At 44.4% G+C, this 17638-nt stretch overlaps 1 protein-coding gene across 5 annotated transcripts in view; it reads right to left on the bottom strand.

Moving 5' to 3' along the window:
* The window catches only part of TMEFF1 (transmembrane protein with EGF like and two follistatin like domains 1), a 145060-nt gene extending 128283 nt beyond the window's left edge, over positions 1 to 16777 (bottom strand). For 4 of the 5 annotated variants that reach the window (XR_011568169.1, XR_011568168.1, XM_019966644.2 and 1 more), the window contains exon 1: positions 16165 to 16772. Coding sequence is in view for 3 of the 5 variants with exons in the window: in XM_019966644.2 (XP_019822203.2) it covers positions 16165 to 16354 (190 nt within the window). In the remaining 2 variants the exon portion in view is untranslated. Of the gene's footprint in view, positions 1 to 16164 lie in introns of all 5 variants that reach the window. The other variant, XM_019966646.2, reaches the window with a different exon arrangement.
* Positions 16778 to 17638: the final 861 nt, after the last annotated feature.

The following is a 17638-nucleotide window of genomic DNA, read 5'->3' as shown; positions in this document are numbered from 1 at the left end:
AAATCCAAAACCGAATAGGCAATATTATGACTTCAGGAGATTCTTTAGATCTACCTTACACAAAAATAAAAATTACAACAAAAAAATGAAACAAAAACTATTCAATGTATGTGTCCCAAATAGAACAAAAATATATAAAAATGATACAAAAATAAACTTCTATTATAATTGAAGGCTTCAATGTTTCATTCACAATAGATGACAACACAAAGTATTAAAAGAATAAAACTGATATAAAGCATAAATTAAACCATTTCCTTTGGTAGGGGCCAACTTGGCAGAGTCAGGTTCAGAAAAGAAAGATTTAGATAGATATAGATAAAACTTCACTTTCACTTTTCACTTTCATGCATGGGAGAAGGAAACGGCAAACCCACTCCAGTGTTCTTGCCTGGAGAACCCCAGGGACGGGGAAGCCTGGTGGGCTGCCGTCTATGGGGTGGCACAGAGTTGGACACGACTGAAGTGACTTAGCAGCAGTAGCAGCAGATAAAATATCAGGCTTCCTTTGTGGCTCAGATGGCAAAGAATCCGCCTACAATGAGGGAGACCTGGGTTCGATCCCTGGGTTGAGAAGATCCCCTGGAAGAGGACATGACAACCCACTTCAGTATTCTTGTCTGAAGCACCCCCTTGGACAGAGGAGCCTGGCGGGCCACAGTCCATGGGGTGCAAAGAGTTGGACATGACTGAGCCTCTAAGCACAACACACACAGCACAGATAAAATATAGACACAGATGTAAGTAGGTAGAAATATATAGATATAGACAGATTTATATATATAAAGAGACTATGATACCGCAAATGGGGTGAAACCTTAATTGGAAAATCTGGGTATACTACTACAATTTATTTCTAAGTTTGAAATTCAGAAAATGTTTTAAACTTTAAGTAAAATTAATAGTTACATAATAGGGGACTAAGAAGCTAAGGAAATAGCACTTTCTTTTCTGAGGTATAAGTATCTTTCACAAAACGTGCTCTCATACTAGAATGCAGAGACACACCTAATTTCTAGTTTGTTTGGTTGGTTGGTTTTTTTGGCCTCGCTGTGCTGCTTGTGAGACCTTGCTCTCTGACCTTGCTCTCAGGGACTGACACCATGCTCTCAGCACTGAAAGCATGGACTCCTAACCACTGGACCACCAGGGAATTCCCCACCTAGTTCTTATATGAAAACCTAGAATTATATAAACACACTCTTAGACCATAATACAAAACCATAAAATAATCTATCAGTAACATCTAAATTCCTAAGCTATACAACAAGGAGAGGAAATTTATCATAAATGCCTGTGGTCTTAAGGAAATAGAAACAAAGTTCTGTTTCTTCCTCAACACTTTAGAAAGAGAAAAAAAGGGAAAGACAGTGGAAGTGAGAAATAGATTTAAGGGCCTAGATCTGATAGATAGAGTGCCTGATGAACTATGGAATGAGGTTCGTGACATTGTACAGGAGACAGGGATCAAGACCATTCCCATAGGAAAGAAATGCAAAAAAGCAAAATGGCTGTCTGGGGAGGCCTTACAAATAGCTGTGAAAAGAAGAGAAGCGAAAAGCAAAGGAGAAAAGGAAAGATGTAAACATCTGAATGCAGAGTTCCAAATAATAGCAAGAAGAGATAAGAAAGACTTCTTCAGTGATCAATGCAAAGAAACAGAGGAAAACAACAGAATGGGAAAGCCTAGGGATCTTTTCAAGAAAATCAGAGATACCAAAGGAACATTTCATGCAAAGATGGGCTCGATAAAAGACAGAAATGGTATGGACCTAACAGAAGCAGAAGATATTAAGAAGAGATGGCAAGAATACACAGAAGAACTGTACAAAAAAGATCTTCACTACCCAGATAATCACAATGGTGTGATCACTGACCTAGAGCCAGACATCCTGGAATGTGAAGTCAGGTGGGCCTTAGAAAGCATCACTACAAACAAAGCTAGTGGAGGTGATGAAATTCCAGTTGAGCTATTCCAAATCCTGAAAGATGATGCTGTGAAAGTGCTGCACTCAATATGCCAGCAAATTTGGAAAACTCAGCAGTGGCCACAGGACTGGAAAAGGTCAGTTTTCATTCCAATCCCAAAGAAAGGCAATGCCAAAGAACGCTCAAACTACCGCACAATTGCACTCATCTCACACACTAGTAAAGAAATGCTCAAAATTCTCCAAGCCAGGCTTCAGCAATATGTGAACCGTGAACTTCCTGATGTTCAAGCTGGTTTTAGAAAAGGCAGAGGAAGCAGAGATCAAATTGCCAACATCCGTTGGATCATGGAAAAAGCAAGAGAGTTCCAGAAAAACATCTATTTCTGCTTTATTGACTATGCCAAAGCCTTTGACTGTGTGGATCACAATAAACTGTGGAAAATTCTGAAACAGATGGAAATACGAGACCACCTGATCTGCCTCTTGAGAAATCTGTATGCAGGTCAGGAAGCAACAGTTAGAACTGGACATGGAACAACAGACTGGTTCCAAATAGGAAAAGGAGTTTGTCAAGGCTGTATATTGTCACCCTGTTTATTTAACTTATATGCAGAGTACATCATGAGAAACGCTGGACTGGAAGAAACACAAACTGGAATCAAGATTGCCGGGAGAAATATCAATAACCTCAGATATGCAGATGACACAACCCTTATGGCAGAAAGTGAAGAGGATCTCAAAAACCTCTTGATGAAAGTGAAAGTGGAGAGTGAAAAAGTTGGCTTAAAGCTCAACATTCAGAAAACGAAGATCATGGCATCTGGTCCCATCACTTCATGGCAAATAGATGGGAAAACAGTGGAAACAGTGTCAGACTTTATTTTTCTGGGCTCCAAAATCACTGCAGATGGTGACTGCAGCCATGAAATTAAAAGATGCTTACTCCTTGGAAGGAAAGTTATGACCAACCTAGATAGCATATTCAAAAGCAGAGACATTACTTTGCCAACAAAGGTCTGTCTAGTCAAGGCTATGGTTTTTCCAGTGGTCATGTATGGATGTGAGAGTTGGACTGTGAAGAAGGCTGAGTGCTGAAGAATTGATGCTTTTGAACTGTGGTGTTGGAGAAGACTCTTGAGAGTCCCTTGGACTGCAAGGAGATCCAACCAGTCCATTCTGAAGGAGATCAGCCCTGGGATTTCTTTGGAAGGAATGATGCTAAAGCTGAAACTCCTATACTTTGGCCACCTCATGTGAAGAGCTGACTCACTGGAAAAGACCCTGATGCTGGGAGGGATTGGGGGCAGGAGGAGAAGGGGACGACAGAGGATGAGATGGCTGGATGGCATCACTGACTCGATGGACGTGAGTCTCAGTGAACTCCGGGAGTTGGTGATGGACAGGGAGGCCTGGCGTGCTGCAATTCATGGGGTCGCAAAGAGTCGGACACGACTGAGCGACTGATCTGATCTGATCTGAAAAAAGGGGAAGTACTAAAACTAAAATATAAAACTGATGAAGGAAAACTAAATATGATAAAAATATCATCAGAAAACATTTCAAGGAAATTGGTATACAGTCAGAGATGATAGCAGGATAGCTTTCAAATAGGAAGAGGTAGGAGGAGAGTTCAAGGCAAGATTTGAGAAGGGAAAGGACAGAATAAAGCAGAAGTTGCAAGGAGTACGGGCAGGAGAGGTGCTCAGATGGGAAGGGCCGGAAACTGCAGAAAAAAGGATTTACATTCAACTTGGTGGTTGTGAGTAACAGCAATGAAGGAAGGATTACACACCAATTTGACTCTCCTCCAAACAGGTTCTCCACCCCATATCAAGAACATCATAATTCATCCTGCCACCTATAGGAGGTGATCCAGAAGCTAAGGGAGAAAACGGTCAGTGAAAGGATGGCTGGGTAGGGCCTAACAAGCTGAAGAGCTGATGCCCCATTAGACAGCTCTGGAGAATTTCTGCCATGTGGAAAGAGCCTAAAGCTATCAATACCTCCAAATTCAAAAAGTGAAAGTGAAAGCCGCTCAGTTGTGTAGGGAGACTCATTGCAACCCCATGGACTATACACAGTTCATGGAACTCTCCAGGCCAGAACACTGGAGTGGGTAGCCTTTCCCTTCTCCGGGGGATCTTCCCAATCCAGGGATCAAACCCAGGTCTCCTGCATTGCACACAGATTCTTTACCAGTTGAGCCACAAGGGAAGCCCAAGAATACTGGAGTGGGTAGCCTATCCCTCTCCAGCGGAGCTTGCCAACCCAGGAATCAAACCAGGATCTCCTGCATTCCAGGTTGATTCTTTACCAACTGAGCCACTAGGGAAGTTTAGAAAAGGCAGACCAAAATGCAGATTTTTAAGTGACACCTCAAGATTTTCAAGTGACACCTCAAGATTTTCAAATGGTTAACAACCAATTCAATTTCTAAACATAAAGTGCAGCCAAACAAATCCTCTGAGTTCTCACTTCCACTGTCATCTTTCACCATGCCCCCAGTCTCATCTCCTCTCCCTTTCAATTCCAGATTTTGTTTTCTAAAACCACAATGTCACTCAAAGCTTTAAAAGCTTTCCTTTCTCTTCAGAGCAAGTGTCAAACCTTCAGTTCAGCCTTCAAGGCCTTCCTCTAATACAGTGGCAATTGTGTTAGACTCATCTCCTGCCTTCATCCCCACAGCCCAGTATCCCCAAATAGTCCCCTCGCTTCCCCATCTTTGTAGCTGGATTCCAGCGCCATTCCAATAGCCTAGAGAACACTCTTTCCAACTCTCCTCAGTTTCTACGTTCTTTCAGTCATTAACTCCACAAATAAATATAGGATGGGCACCTAATTTTGTGTCAGATACAGTTCTAGGCACAGATGATACAGCAGTGAACAAAAAAAAGACAAAAATCCCTGCCCTCATGGATCTACACAGAGTCGTCAGAGAATAACATGTGTAATAGGTCACAGGCTTCCCTCATGGCTCAGACAGTAAAGAATCTGCCTGCAATGCAGGAGACCTGGCTTCTATCCCTGGGTTGGGAAGATCCCCTGGAGAAGGGAATGGCTACCCATTCCAGTATTCTTGCCTGGAGAATTCCATGAAGAGGAGCCTGGTGGGCTACAATCCACGGGGTCGCACAATGAGTGGGACACAACTGAGCGACCAACACAACTTTTCATATTAGGTCACAGAGAAAAAGGTGCTTTGGAGACAGAAAAAAAAAACACAAAGGAGGATTCGGGTATGAGAAGGGAAGAAGGGGTGGGAGGCAGAAAAGGTTGCAATTTTAAGGCATCATTTTGAAAGTGAAGTTGAAGATGAGAAAGAGCTAAGGGATAAATAACTGGGACAAGAAGGTTCCAAGCAAAAGGAAGGTCAACAACAAAGGCCTCAGGCAAAAGCATGGCTGGTGTTTTGGGCTGACATTCTACTCTGCCCATAAAGCCCAGTTCGACAGCCACTTATTCAGGAAAATAGGAATTATTTTTTGATTCCCAGAAATAGGAATTATTAATTCCCTTAACACTGTATCAGTATCTTCCTTAGGGCACACCTCATATAGTGGAAACCGTCACTGATCAATTAATCATAAAAGTCAGGTAGAGCAAGGAATCATTTTTTAAATGACACATACATATTACAACCATTTTAAACTTCAAACGTACAAATGGACATTCACTTCCCCATATATTATAGCATCAAGACCTCTTCTTTGAGTATGGGTCTGCCAAACGCAGCTCTCTACTTCCTTGGAAAAACCACAATCATAATCCATAATCTACAATGTCCATTTTCCTCCCTTTCACAGTAGAACAAGACTTTTAACTATCTGCAAAGTTTTCTAGGACTAGAATCCTCCCAGATTGGTAAGGTTTCCCCAATCTGTTTTGGTTGAACTGACCACAGTTTAATTCACTGAAAGGCAATTCTCGCAGCTTCATGCCTTTCTCAAGTCTTTCCAAAGCAATTCAGAAAAACAGCTGCTTTTTGCATTCACATTTCATCTATTTGAGTAATATTTATTAATATTTATTTGTTTTCTTCACTGCTGTTCATCTGTGCCTATTAATTGAGTAATATTTATTATGCCACTGGTATAAATAAACTTGAGAACAAACACAACTGATTCTTGGTAAGCAGAGAAATCAAACAATACACAGACAAACCAGAGCAAACCTACCACTGGAGCATCTGTAAGCTGTAGGATTTGGATAATAGGGTTCACTAAGGGAATGTTTAATACAGAAGGTTAAAATCAAGCTCAGCAAAGGATCTGAAGAGAAATTCCTCCAAACAAAATATATAAATAGCCTTTAAGCACAATGTGCTCAATGTCATTACAGAAACACAAATCAAAACCTCACTGATCCACAACTTCAATTAGGACTCCAACTAGAACAACTATAATCAAAAAGGTAGTAACAAGTGTTGGAGAGGATGTGGAGAAATTGGAACCCTTGTACATTGTTGACGAAAATCTAAAATGGTTGCAGCTGCTTTGGGAACCAGTTTGCCAGTTTCTCAAAACGTTAAACGAGAATTGAAAACACAGGTCCACAAAAAAACTTGTACATATATGTTCATAGCAGCATTATTCATAACAGCCAAAATGTGAAAACAGCCCACTGTCCATTAGCTGATGGAAAAGCAAAAAGGTGCCACATATATCCATACTACAGAGTATTACTCAGTTCTGATACATGCTATAACATGGATGATGACCCCTGAAAAAATGTGAAAGAAGTCAATCACAAAAGGCCACATACTACATGATGCCCTTTATATTCAATGTTCAAAATAGGCAGATCCATAAGGTCAGGAAAAAGATTAGTAGTTGTTAAGGGCTTGGGGGAAGGGGGGAGGGGCAGGGTGAAGAGGAATATGGAATCGCTGTTAGTAAGTACAGGATTTGGGGGGAGTGAAATGTTCTGGAATTAAGATAGTGGTGATGGTTGTATGACTTTATAATTATACTAAAATCACTTTAACTGTACACCTTTTAAAAACTCCATTGCTGTTGCTGCTGCTGTCAGTGGTCAATAAATGCTTATTATTGAGGGAGTGGGGGAAAAGGGGAGAAAGCCCAGATGTACTAAACAAATTTCCTGCATGTATTTTTAAGAGGTTAACCAACCACTTCTGTTGGAATATAAGGCCTCTGAAGGCAGGGATGACCTCTAATATATTTCCCTTACTATCTAGTATATTAGAACATAGAAAGTCAATGCCAAAGAATGTTCAAACTACCGCACAATTGCACTCATCTCACATACTAGTAAAGTAATGCTCAAAATTCTCCAAGCCAGGCTTCAGCAATACGTCAACCGTGAACTTCCTGATGTTCGAGCTGGTTTTAGAAAAGGCAGAAGAACCAGAGATCAAATTGCCAACATCCGCTGGATCATGGAAAAAGTGAGAGAGTTCCAGAAAAACATCTACTTCTGCTTTACTGACTATGACAAAGCCTTCCACTGTGTGGATCACAACAAACTGTGGAAAATTCTGAAAGAAGGGAATACCAGACCACCTGATCTGCCTCTTGAGAAATCTGTAGGCAGGTCAGGAAGCAACAGTTAGAACTGGACATGGAACAGACTGGTTCCAAATAGGAAAAGGAGTACGTCAAGGCTGTATATTGTCACCCTGCTTATTTAACTTATATGTAGAGTACATCATGAGAAACACTGGACTGGAAGAAGCACAAGATGGAATCAAGATTGCCGGGAGAAATATCAATAATCTCAGATATGCAGATGACACCACCTTTATGGCAGAAAGTGAAGAGGAACTAAAGAGCCTCTTGACGAAAGTGAAAGAGTAGAGTGAAAAAGTTGGCTTAAAGCTCAACATTCAGAAAACTAAGATCATGGCATCCAGTCCCATCACTTCATGGCAAATAGATGGGGAAACAGTGGAAACAATGGCTGATTTTATTTTTCTGGGCTCCAAAATCACTGCAGATGGTGACTGCAGCCATGAAATTAAAAGACACTCCTTGGAAGGAAAGTTATGACCAACCTAGACAGCATATTCAAAAGCAGAGACATTACTTTGCCAACAAAGGTTCGTCTAGTCAAGGCTATGGTTTTATCAGTGGTCATGTATGGATGTGAGAATTGGACTGTGAAGAACACTGAGCGCCGAAGAATTGATGCTTTTGAACTGTGGTGTTGGAGAAGACCCTTGAGAGTCCCTTGGACTGCAAGGAGATCCAACCAGTCCATCCTAAAGGAGATCAGTCCTGGGTGTTCATTGGAAGGACTGATGCTAAAGCTGAAACTCCAATACTTTGGCCACCTCATGTGAAGAGTTGACTCACTGGAAAAGACCCTGATGCTGGGAGGGATTGGGGGCAGGAGGAGAAGGGGACGACAGAGGATGAGATGGCTGGATGGCATCACCGACTCGATGCATGTGAGTTTGGGTGAACTCCGGGAGTTGGTGATGGACAGGGAGGCCTGGCATGCTGCAATTCATGGGGTCGCAAAGAGTCGGACACAACTGAACAACTGAACTGAACTGACTGAACTGTAGGTACTCAATCAAGGTTCAACACTCACATATTACATACCAGGGATTTAGAGATGCCCTGATCAAAATATTGTACCAATTACAAAAAATTCACTTTTTATCCCCCAAAATCCTGAATTGCCACTAACAAGGCACTTACTTCCTATTTGTTTATTTTTGCTTTTATTTCCATTACTCTAGGAGATGGATCCAAAAAAATACTGCTGCAATTTATCTCAAAGAGTGTTCTGCCAATGTTTTCCTCTATAAATATCAAAGTATCTGCTCTTATATTTAGGTCTTTAATCCACTTTTATTTTTGTATACGGTTATTAGAGAATGTTCTCATTTCATTCTTTATTTTTTTGAAGCGCTGTGCAGCTTGCAGGATCTTAGTTCCCTGACTTGGGATCAAACCCAGGACCTGGCAGTTAAAGCGCCAAGTCCTAACCACTGGACAAACCAGGAAATTCCCTCTAACTTCATTCTTTTACGTGTGGCTGTCCAGTTTTCTCAGCACCACTTAGTGAAGATGACTGTCTTTTCTCCACTGTATATTCTCGCCTCCTTTGTCCTAGATTGTTTGACCGTAAGTGTGTGGGTTTATTTCTGGGCTTTCTATCCTATTCCATGGATCTAATATGTCTGTTTTTGTGCCAGTAGCATACACTTTTGATTACTGTAGCTTTGTAGTACAGTCTGAAGTCAGGGAGCTGGTTTTCTCTCCCCGTCCCCCCATCCCGTTGTTTCTCAACGTCGTTTTGGCTATTGGGAGTTTTTTATGTTTCCATACAGATTCTTCTAAACATTTATTTATTTACTTACTTTTGGCTGTGCCGGGTCGTCCTTGTAACACCCAGGCTCTCAACTGCTGTGCACGGGCTTGCTCTAGTTGGGGCGAGCACAAGCTGCTCACTGCAGCGGCTTCTCCTGTTGTGGCGGACGGGGTCTAAGGTGTAAGGGGCTCAGCTGCCCTGAGACATGTGGGATTTTAGTTCGCAGACCAGGGATCAAACATGTGTCCCATGCATTGGCAGGCAGATTCCCAACCACTGGACCACGAGGGAAGTCCTTCCATACAGATTTTTTAAATTTTTGTTCCATTTCTGTGAAAAATAGCATTGGTAATTTGACAGCAGATTGCCTTGGGTAGTATGGTCATTTTAACAATATTGATTCTTCCAATCCAAGAACACCGTCTATCTTTCCCTCTGTTTGTGCCGTCTTCAATTTCTTTCATTAGCATCTTAGAGTTTTTGGAATAGAGATCTTTTGTCTCCTTAGGTAGATTTATTCCTAGGTATTTTTATTCTTTTTGATGTGACGGTAAATGGGACTGTTTCCTTAATTTCTCAATGAGAAACTTCTCTTAATACGAAGTTTATATCAACCATTTATATCATTCTTAACCACACCACAATCAGAGGATCTGGATTTCTGTGACACTTTAAAAACCTACTTCAAATTCTCCACCTTACAACTCTCACCAATGCAGCTTGCTGGTCTCTTAAAACGTTTTTCTTTCTCTTTAACCCCAATCCCTAAAATAGCATTGTCTCATATGTTTAGCCTCATTTGTTCTTCTCTAACACCCTAGAGCCAAAAAGGACTGTTATCATTATCTTCACATTACAAATGAAAAAAAAAAAAGCAGCATGGCTAAGGTTACCTGGTCTCCCGGGCTCAAGGTTAATTGTTCTTCACATAAATCATGTATTTCCAAACATTTTTCTCTTTGGATGAACATGAAACCTCTCTGGTAAGGTAGATTTTTTAAAATAATAAGTACAGGGCTTCCCTGGAGGCTCAGTGGTAAAGAATCTGCCTGCTAACACAGGAAACACAGGTTCAATCCCTGATCCAGGAAGATCCCAAACGCTGAGGAGCAAGTAAGCCGTGCACCACAACTACTGAAATCTGTGCTGGAGCCAGGGAGCTGCACCTTAGAGCCTGTGCTCTGCAACAAGAGAAGGCGCCACAAGAAGCCCGTGCACACAAATGGAGAGGAGCCACAGCTCACCGCACCTAGAGGAAAGCCTGCGCAGCAACCAAGACACAGTGCTGCCAAAAACAAAACAATCCATAAAATTATTAAAAAATAGCAAGCACAAACAACAAGATAATGATCAATAAGTATAAAGTCTAGAACGAGTAGAAAACTTAGACAAGAGAACAACTTTTTTTTTTTTTTTAAAGGGCTTGTTTTGAACAAGAAGAGATAAACAAAAGGCTCATTGCTTAGCAAAGATATTGTAACATCAAGAGGCGACAGGGACATGCAGACCCTTTCAGTTTCTTCTCTGCTTTAGTAATCTTCACCAAAGAATAGGACCTTCAAAAACTGGGAAGGCAGACCCTGAAAAAAGGGAGCTACCATCTAAGGGAAGCGACATGGAAAGCGGACATTAATGGAATACAGAGCTAGTTCAAAGGAATCTGCTTCTGATCCAAACAAATCACATTCCATAATGCTGAAAAAAACTTTTAAGATCTGACTACTGATTATCTAAGCTATCTTGACAAGATGCCAGAAGACCAGAAAGGAAAGAATGCACTCTCAATTTTCAAAAAAGAAAAAACAAACCCAGAAAAAACATCCATAGGTAAAGCTGCCACATATCCACTGAAAAACTCTAGAATGGGTCAGTAAGTTTTTTAACACAATGAAAAGAAAAAGCCACCATGGGCTCTCAATTAAGGCAGACTATAGACATTTGCTTTTTGATATGACTACTAAGAATGGAAAAGGGATGATACAGATATATATATATATATATATATACTCATTCTACAAGACAATCTGACAGAATCTTCTAAATGATAGACTGGTGAGCAAATTGGGAAAATGTTAACAGCAGAAGCTAAAAAATCTGTTATATACAACTAGGAAGATACATAGCTGGTTGAACATCCGGCTGATTAATGTATCAACATCAACCAATTTGGAAAGAAGTCTACAGTAAAATATCACAGAGTTCCATACTTTTCCATGATCTAAACAACTTCTATTAATTTAATGAAGCCGCAGACTTTCTCCTCACATTTACAAGGGCCACAGGGCTGTGAGCCAACTCACACAGCCTGACAGAATCAGTTTTCAGAAAGGTCAGAATAGGTTAAAACAATGGTCAAAAACCCCAAATGAAAATTAACAGGTAGTCAAGGCCAGTATTTAGATTTTAAAATTCAAACATGTAGAGAAGTAAACCAGTTTATGTGGGAAATGCCTGGGTAATAAAGCTACTTAAAAAAAAAAAAAACAAGGCACAATCTCAAGCTGCATTAATAGATGCATACATCATGAGAAATGCTGCACTCATGTGGAAACAGTGGAAACAGTTCAGTCGCTCAGTCGTGTCCAGCTCTTTGCAACCCCATGGATTGCAGCATGAGAGGCCTCCCTGTCCATCACCAACTCCCGGAGTTTACTCAAACTCATGTCCATTGAGTCAGTGATGCCATAAAACCATCTCATCCTCTGTTGTCCCCTTCTTCTCCCACCTTCAATCTTTCCCAGCATCAGGGTCTTTTCAAATGAGTCCCTTCTTCGCATCAGGTGGCCAAAGTATTGGAGTTTCAGCTTCAGCATCAGGCCTTCAATGAATATTCAGGACTGATTTTCTCTAGAATGGACTGGTTGGATCTCCTTGTTGTCCAAGGGACTCTCAAGAGTCTTCTCCAACACCACAATTCAAAAGCTTCAATCTTTCAGCACTCAGCTTTCTTTATAGTCCAACTCTCACATCATACATGATTACTGGAAAAACCATAGCTTTGACTAGACAAACCTTTGTTGGCAAAGTAACGTCTCCAGTTTTTAGCATGCTGTCAAAGTTGGTCATAACTTTTCTTCCAAGGAGCAAGCATCTGTTAATTTCATGATTGCAGTCACCATCTGCAGTGATTTTGGAGCCCCCCCAAAGAATAAAGTCTGTTTTCACTGTTTCCCCATCTATTTGCCATGAAGTGATGGGACCAGATGCCATGATCTTAGTTTTCTGAATGTTGAGCTTTAAGCCAACTTTTCCACTCTCCTCTTTCACTTTCATCAAGAGGCTCTTTAGTTCTTCTTCACTTTTTGCTATAAGGGTGGTGTCATCTGATATCTGAGGTTATTGATATTTTTCCCGGCAATCTTGATTCCAGCTTGTGCTTCATCCAGTCCAGCATTTCTCATGATGTACTCTGCATGTAAGTTAAAGAAGCAGGGTGACAATATACAGCCTTGACGTACTCCTTTCCCCATTTGGAACCAGTCTGTTGCTCCATGTTCAGTTCTAACTGTTGCTTCTTGACCTGCATACAGATTTCTCAGGAGGCAGGTCAGGTGGTCTGGTATTCCCATCTCTTTCAGAATTTCCCACAGTTTGTTGTGATCCACACAGTGGAAGGCTTTGGCATAGTCAATAAAGCAGATGTAGATGTTTTTCTGGAATTCTCTTGCTTTTTCGATGATCCAACCAATATTGGCAATTTGGTCTCTGATTCCTCTGCCTTTTCTAAATCCAGCTTGAATATCTGAAGTTCAGGGTTCACATACTATTGATGCCTGGCTTGGAGAATTTTGAGCATTACTTTACTAGTGTGTGAGATGAGTGCAACTGTGCATAGTTTGAGTGGAAACAGTGACAGACTTTATTTTGGGGGCTCCAAAATCACTGCAGAGGTGACTGGAGCCATGAAATTAAAAGATACTTGCTCCTTGGAAGAAAAGTTATGATCAATCTAGACAGCATTCTAAAAAGCAGACATTACTTTGCCAACAAAGGTCCATCTAGTCAAAGCTATGGTTTTGTCAGTAGTCATGTATGGATGTGAGAGTTGGATTATAAAGAAAGCTGAGTGCCAAAGAATTGACGCTTTTGAATTGTGGTGTTGGAGAAGAGTCTTGAGAGTCCCTTGGACTGCAAGGAGATCCAACCAGTCCATCCTAAAGGAAATTGGTCCTAAATATTGGAAGGACTGATGCTGAAGCTGAAACTCCAATACTTTGGCCACCTGATGCAAGGAACTGACTCATTTGAAAAGACTCTGATGCTGGGAAAGATTGAAGACTGGAGAAGAGGACGACAGAGGATGAGATGGTTTTATGGCATCACCAACTCAATGGAAATGAGTTTGAGTAAACTCTGGGAGTTAGTGATGGACAGGGACATCTGGTGTGCTGCAGTCCAGAGTTGCAAAGAGTCAGACACGACTGAGCGACTGAACTGAACTGTATGTCTAAACTGGACTTCTCTGGTGGTTCAGTGGTAAAAAAAATCCGCCTGCCAATGAAGGAGACACGGGTTTGATCCCTGGGTCAGGAAGATCCCATAGAGAAGGAAATAGCAACCCACTCCAGTATTCTTGCCTGGGAAATCCCATGGACTGAGGAGCCTGGCAGGCTATACTCCATGGGGTCACAAAAGAGTCAGACAAGACTTAGCAACTAAATGGCAACAACAACAAATGTCCAAACTGCAGTACTACAGCTCTCTAATTAATCAACTCTAAAAAATTTATTTTCCATATGAATTACTCCCAGATCTTCATCCTAGGAACAATTACTACAAGAATCTACAAATACCATTTAGTTAGAACCCTTAGTTTTAGACCCAGAGTTATTCAAGTATATCTTAGCATTAGAAACATTTTATGTAATAAGCTTAATTTATTGGTATACATATCAAAATATCAATATACCCTTTAAATAAGGCTCAGATATTATTAAATCCAAATCCCTTTAACAAAAGAGTAAATTAAGAAAATTAGGTAACTTGCTCCAAATCATACAGTTGCCTAGCAAGGGCCACAATCCCCAAATCTTTCCTTTTTTCCACACCATGTGGGTTTTCAGCCCTCTATGTCTTTTTTAAAAATTTGTATTATCCACCAGAGTTAGCAAGCATACCCAAAAACATCCATCAATACACACTTTATTTTGCTAAGGACAAATTAGCTCAGCAAGAACAAATAACCACAGCACATTATCCCATAAAATATTTTGACATGGTGTGATCACTTAGAAGTTTGGTAGCCAATATTTGTTGCAAAAGGGCATGCTAACATACTAATGACTTTTATTCTTAACCATTAAAGTGTGATTATATATTAAAGCATTATCCCCTATTCCACTTAACATTAGAAAAATAAAGTAAAAGTTATTACATGGATGGAAAAGCTTTTAATGGACATGCTATTGTTTACTGTGCTCATAACCCCTCCCCCATCATAAAATATGCCATTATGAAAATTACTAAAAGATTTCAGACCTTCAAACCTAAACAGCAGGCCAAAGGTTTTCTTGATTTAGGGTAGCAAAAACATCTGTGCTGAGCCCCACTTGCTCCCTCATTCCCCTAGAAACAATGCCCCTTTCAAGAGCCCTCTGGGTACAAAGGTTGTCTGGCAGGCTAACCAAAGGATTCTCTGTGACCTGAAGTCCAATCTCTCTTCAGCCCCACCCCCGACCTCCAAGCCTCTGCTCCCACACTTGATTTAAAGAACACTAGTGGAAAATGAGAACTGATAGAAGGCAAGTTAGCCAGGCTGTGGCTTATGATCACCAGCATCTGCCAGGCCAGCTCCAGGAGGACCTACGCACCCCTAAATGAGACCTGGAAGCCTCTCCTTGCCCCAGGGCTCCTCTGGGACCCGTCGTGAAAGGAAGAGGGAACTTTACTGCCAGGATCCCCTCCTCCCCAGTCTCGTCCATTACAGCCCCAGCAAGCTCTTTGTTTGCACCAGCTGTGGGGGGGCAGACGGCCTTGGAGAGAGGGGAGAGGTCACTCCCTTGCTCCCGTGGCTGCCAATCTCCAAGCCCTCCTACAACAGCCCAACGCACGCACAGGACCATTCCCTCGGAACCGGTTCCCTCTTCACACACCAGCTTAACCCGGGGCACACCTTTCTACACAGAGGCACTCCCGGAGACCTAATTACCTCCTTCTGTTACCCACATCCTACACAGCATGATGATTCCCTAGCTAACGTCCCTCTGAATCCACACACACGGGGTTTACTCCAGGACCCCCTTCCTTCCTCCTCAATGTGTACCCCGGCACATCCCTGAGCCCCTGGCTTCACCCAGCACAACGCATACAACAGAGGGTCACTTCCATGGCCCCAGGACTTTCCCTGCTCATATCCACAGACCCGGGATCACTCCGAGCCCGGAGCGCCCACCTCTCAACCCAAAAGACACACACAGTCACGCTCCATGGCCGATCTGCGACCTCTGGACCAGCCGCTCCCCTTTCCCACACGACCCCTTAGAGAACCCAGAGCCCCCCATGAAGGAACCTCCCCAGCGCACGGTCACTCCCCTGGCCCCTCATCGTCACACAAGCACACAGAAAAGCCCTGCCTGGGGCCGCCCCCCTCCCTCCCCTGAGCCTTCACAACACAAACATGCGCTCCCGCGTGCACACGCACGACCACACCGGAGCCCCAGCCGGCTGCCTCCCACTTGCCGACCCGGCCTCATCCCCTCCCCACAAGCCCGGCCGCCCGCGCCCAGCCACTTGGCACACACGGACGCACGCACGGCCACTCCCCGGCCCCACGCGGGTCCCCAAGCCCGCATCGCGCGCTCGCGCCCCGCCCGGCGCCCTCGCTCGCCCTCGGCCTGGCTCCCGGGACCCCCACGCCCCGGCCTGGCCGGGCCGCGTCGCGGGGACCGGGCGGGAGGAGGCGCGGGGGCGGAAGGAAGGAGGGGCCGCAGAGGCGCGCTCCGGCCGGTCCTACCTGAGCAGTTGATGCTCTTGCCTTTGCCGCCCGGACAGTCCCCGCCGCCGCCGCCACCCGGGGGCTGGTTGGACGCGCGGCTCCCGGGCAGAGAGAAGGCGAAGAGCAGAAGCACCGACGTGTAGCAGCAGAAGGCGAGCGGGGGCGCGGCCGGCAGCCGGAGCGGCGCCTCAGCGGCCACGGCGCCCATGGCTGGCGCCCCTGGACGGCGGGAAGCGCAGGGAGCCGCAGGCCCGGGGCATCCAGCCGCGCGCCGGGAGCCCCGCCGCTGCCTCGGCGCCTCCTAGCAGCCGCGCCGCTGCGCCGAGGAGCTGCCCCTCAGCATCCCCGCCCCACCCGCAGCGCCCGCCAGGCCCGGGCCAGCCGCGCTCGGGACGGAGTCGGAGGGTCGGGGCGAGTGCGCGCGAGCGTGCGAGCCCGCGCGGGGAGACCGATGCCGGGGAACGAGCGGGCGCGCGCGCGCGGCGGGCGGGGGTCGCGGGGCAGGGTCAGGCCCAGCCCCTCGCTCGACTCCTCGCCTTCCCTTTGTGTCCGCGGCTGTCGCCGCCGCGTCACAAAGACCCCGGCCCGCCCGGTGCGGGGCGCGTGACAGAGCCGCCGGCGGGAGGGGTGGCTGCGACCCCGCCCCGCGCACACCCCTAGCGCCCGCGCCCGCAGCTCCGCCCCCGCCCGCGGCCGGCGCCGCCTCCGGGGGAGCTATTGTTCCTGCGCCGGGGCGGGAGCACTGGCGGGGGTTGGGGGGCGCGGCCGCCCTTCGGTCCAGCCACCCGGGGCCGGCGGGCGCCGAGCAGGCTCCGAAGGCGTTACCCTGACAGACGTTTTTGCCGCCCTTTTGTGAGCGTTTTTGAAGCGTTTCCTTGGCCCAGCAGTTTGGCGGGGAAAAGGGCAGGTGGGCTATTATATAGCTATTCCCTAGGTGAAGAAACTGAGCCGGGGAGAAGTGAAGGTGACTTGTCCAAGGTCACCTACGAGGAAAACGGGCAGGACCCCAGAATTAGAACTCACGTTCTGACTCCAGCTTTGTCGTTCTTAGAGATGGGGGTAAATGGCTGAATTACTGGGTTCCTCACCCTTACCCTATTCCCACAAACACCAACTGAATTTAAAATAGTTTTTAAAATTCTGTATTGCCCTCTCCCACTAAGAATAGCTAATATTTAGATAGGACTCAAATTCCCTCCAGTTCTTTCTTACGGCCCTACAAAGGAGTTTTCACTCTCATCCCTCTTCTACAGAGGAGGAAGTTGAGAGCCAGAGAAAGGTGATCCGACTCCCAACCCAGTGCTCTTCCTACCACATTGTGCGAAATGAGTGAGACCCAGCCACAGCAATAAGATGATGGACTGAACTGTTTGAAATTCCTCTACTTTTTTCATTCTTTTATGCTGCCTCTCACCTAAAAAGGAATTTATAAATCTCGTTGAAAAACTGATGAATTTGACTCATAAAATTTTTTAATGTGTGGAAAGCTGCC

The sequence above is a fragment of the Bos indicus genome, chromosome 8 (genome assembly GCF_029378745.1).
Source record: "Bos indicus isolate NIAB-ARS_2022 breed Sahiwal x Tharparkar chromosome 8, NIAB-ARS_B.indTharparkar_mat_pri_1.0, whole genome shotgun sequence".
Lineage (NCBI taxonomy): Eukaryota > Metazoa > Chordata > Mammalia > Artiodactyla > Bovidae > Bos > Bos indicus.
The sequence above is the reverse complement of the archived record's forward strand: the minus strand, read 5'-3'. Positions and strand labels throughout refer to the sequence as shown.